The sequence below is a fragment of the Alligator sinensis genome, unplaced genomic scaffold (genome assembly GCF_000455745.1).
Source record: "Alligator sinensis unplaced genomic scaffold, ASM45574v1 scaffold1950_1, whole genome shotgun sequence".
In the NCBI taxonomy this organism is placed as follows: Eukaryota; Metazoa; Chordata; order Crocodylia; family Alligatoridae; genus Alligator; species Alligator sinensis.
The window spans coordinates 130103-133724 of NW_005843422.1; the positions used below are offsets into that span (position 1 = coordinate 130103).

General features: G+C 57.5%; 1 protein-coding gene across 1 annotated transcript in view; it reads left to right on the forward strand.

The window, feature by feature from the left end:
• The window catches only part of POLR2A (RNA polymerase II subunit A), a gene marked incomplete at its 3' end in the record, with an annotated part of 22449 nt that overhangs the window by 10858 nt on the left and 7969 nt on the right, over positions 1–3622 (forward strand). Inside the window, 5 exon segments of the mRNA XM_025195176.1 lie at positions 1–51; positions 688–782; positions 1280–1483; positions 2370–2592; positions 3117–3300. The exon segment at positions 1–51 is cut by the window's left edge and continues 145 nt beyond it. Coding sequence (XP_025050961.1) covers positions 1–51; positions 688–782; positions 1280–1483; positions 2370–2592; positions 3117–3300 — 757 coding nt within the window.

Below are 3622 nucleotides of genomic sequence, written 5' to 3' on the forward strand. Positions count from 1 at the left end.
CCCCCCAAACTCCATTAGCTCTTCACTTCCTGGTCTGAAAGAGGGGGCGGGGTCTATTCATAGCCCTGCCCCATGTGTCCAAATTACTTTCTGGTCCAGCAGTACAAGGGGTGGGGGTTATTAGCTCTGCCCTCATATTACTAGCTGGCTTTCTGGTCCAGTAGCAGAAGGGGTGGAGCCTATATCAGGCCCTGCCCCTATGCTAGGGATGGGGTAGGGACTAGTAGAGAATGCAGCCTCTGTCTCACTGATTGGTTAGTGGGTCTGGTAGTGGGAGGGTGGGGCCCTCTCCTAGCCCTGCCCCTGGGGCTGCCTGTGCATTCCTTATTCCAGTTGACACTCACTCCAGGTAAGTCCCCCAGACCCCTGGGTGCAGCCTTTTGCACCCCAGCCAGGGGTATAGGGGACCCCTTGTTCCCCACACCATTCCCAGCATACTCCCAGTTTGAGTAGGTGGAGTACTGGGTGCTGGAGAAGCAGCCAACGCAGGCATCCGGGTGCCCTCAAAGGCTGGAGCCTAGCCATAGGGTCTCCTCTCCACCCCCAGGCACCAATTGGTGACCAGTAAAATCCAGGAGTCCTTTATATCCCAGGGTTGGGAGTTGCTGGTGTTTTGACCCCACCCCTCCAGGCCCCTTCTTGCCCCACCCCCTCTGGTGCTAAATACCCCCTCCACATCCGCCCCAGGTCACACCATCGGCATTGGAGACTCCATCGCTGATGCTAAAACCTACCAAGACATCCAGAATACCATCAAGAAAGCCAAGCAGGATGTAATTGAGGTGTGTGGGGTGGGGCTTTATAATTTGGGAGAGGTCTTGAGGGGAGTTTAGGGGACTTTGGAGATGGGCTGGGGGCAGGTAGGTGGGTGCTGCTGTAGGACTCGTTTTGGATGGGGGGGGTTGGGTATCTGGAGGGGTTGAGTGATGGGGTTCAGGGGCTCAATACACCCAGCCACCCCCCTGAGTTGGGCGCATCTCCCTGGGGTTCAAGGTCCCGGGTTTGTTATTTCCAGTTGCTAACATGGCCAACCCCAGAGCTGGGTGTATCTCAGGTCCTATTATACCCAGCAGCCAGCATGGCCCATCCCAGAGTTGGGCACATCTCGGGGTCCTGTTACACCTAGCCTCAAACATGGACCACCCCCAGAACTGAGTGCATCTGTGGTCCTGTTATACCCAGCCACCAATGCAGCCCACTCTAGGGCTGGTTGCATCTTGGGGTCCTGTTGCATACAGGGGGGTGTCCCTGACGTCTGCCCCCCACCCATCCTGTGCAGGTGATCGAGAAGGCCCACAACAACGAGCTGGAGCCAACGCCGGGCAACACACTGCGCCAGACCTTTGAGAACCAGGTGAACCGCATCCTCAACGATGCCCGTGACAAGACAGGCTCCTCGGCCCAGAAGTCCCTGTCCGAGTACAACAACTTCAAGTCCATGGTGGTGTCGGGCGCCAAGGGCTCCAAGATCAACATCTCCCAGGTGGGGCCAGGCTCAACACCCCTTGCCCCGCCCCAGCTCTGGTACTGGGGGGTGGGGCCTATTTGTAGCCATGCCCTTGCTTTGCTGCGTCACTTCCCGGTCTGGAAATGTGGGGAGAATGGCCTATGCCAATTCCACCCACATTGCCATGCAACTTCCCTGTCTGGAAACTTAGGGGTGTGGCCTGTGCCCCATGACTTCCTGGTCTGGCAGTGGGGTGGAGCCTACAGTTTCCATCCTCGAATTGCCCCCATATTTCCTGGTTCAGCAACCCAGCAGGTGGAGTCTAGTTAGCCCTGCCCTCATGGCTGCCAGGCTTCTGGGTGTGATGGGGGTGGGGCCTGCTAGCTCCTCCCCTAGCAGTCACCCCACCTTGATCTGGTACCTGAGGTGGGCAGGGCCTCATTTTAGCCCTGCCCATATTGCCACCTGACTTTCTGGTTTAGCAGGACTGCAAGAGGGGTCTATTCCTAGAGAGAGAAATGGGGTGGGGCTAGTCCTGCCCCCACTCAGGGATGGGATGGGGAGTCTACTAGCCCTGCCCCCTGAATAGAAAGGGGAGGGAGTAGGGCCATTTTAGGCAAGAAAGGTAGGGCTTCTAGATGGCCCCACCCACCCATAGCACATGGGATAGGTGCTCCCACCCCAGAGGCACTGCATTTCATTTGTCAGCCTGGAGCACCCAATTGTTCCACCCCAGAAGTGGGCACATCGCTGTCCAAGGGAGAAGATAACAAATACGCCCCCCCCTGAGGTGGCTGCATTTCAGTGCCAGTCTGGAGACTCTGATTGTTCTGCTCCAGAAATGGGCACATCTCTGGTGAAAGATAGAGGTTAAGGCATGTCTGGCAGGCTCACCCCCCACCCCCCTTTCCCTCGTTCCCAGGTCATCGCGGTGGTGGGGCAGCAGAACGTGGAGGGTAAGCGCATCCCGTTTGGGTTCAAGCACCGCACCCTGCCCCACTTCATCAAGGATGACTACGGCCCTGAGAGCCGCGGCTTCGTGGAGAACTCATACCTGGCCGGTCTCACGCCCACTGAGTTCTTCTTCCACGCCATGGGTGGACGTGAGGGGCTCATCGACACAGCTGTCAAGACTGCCGAGACAGGTGAGGGGGAGACATCTTGACATTGAGGGGTGCTTGTTATACAGCTGAGATCTACCCCAGAGGTGGCTGCATCTTAACATTGAGTGAGGAGTACTTGTTGTACATAGCCGGGACCCACCCCAGAGCTGAGTGCATCTCAGCACTGAGTGAGGGATGCTTATTACACCCAGTTGTGACCCACCCTAGACTTGGTTACGTCTTAGTGCTAGGTAAAGCACTCGGTATATTGAGTAGCTGCATTCCACCCCAGAGCTGGCTGCATCTCAACGCTGTGTGAGGTGTCCCTGTTATGCACAGCCGTGATCCACCCCAGAGCTGGCTGCATCTATGCACAGAGTGGCGGGGGGGGCCCAGTATAACCACCTGTCCCTGCTCCAGAGGTAGTTACTTGTCTGTTTGGCAAAGGGACTGTTATAAAGAGCTGCTGTTTCCCACCCCGGAGCTGGCTGCATTTTGGCACTGAGTCCCTGTTATACTCAGTCATGACCCACCCCAGAACTAGTTGCACTCTCCCCCTGCTCCAGGTTACATCCAGCGGCGCCTGATCAAGTCCATGGAGTCGGTGATGGTGAAGTATGATGCCACAGTGCGCAACTCTATCAACCAGGTGGTGCAGCTGCGCTACGGCGAGGATGGGCTGGCAGGGGAGAGTGTTGAGTTCCAGAACCTTGCCACCCTCAAGCCCTCCAACAAGGCCTTCGAGAAGAAGTGAGCTCCCCCCCAGAGCTGGGCACATCTCGAGCTTGATGCATCCAGCTGGCAACCTGTTCCCCTTCTGGAGTTGGGCGCATCTTGGGGCTTGGTATATCCAGCCACTGCTAGGCTCTTCCCAGAGCTGGACGCATCTTGGGCTCAATATACCCAGCTGGCAGCCTGTTCTCCCCCAGAGCTAGGCACATCTTGGGGCTTTATACACCCAGCCCCTAGTAGGCTCTCCCTAGACCTGGGTGCATCTTGGAACCTGATACACTCAGGTGGCAGCCAGTTCTCTCCTCTCCCCCCCCCCCCCCACCACGTCCCCCCCCCACGG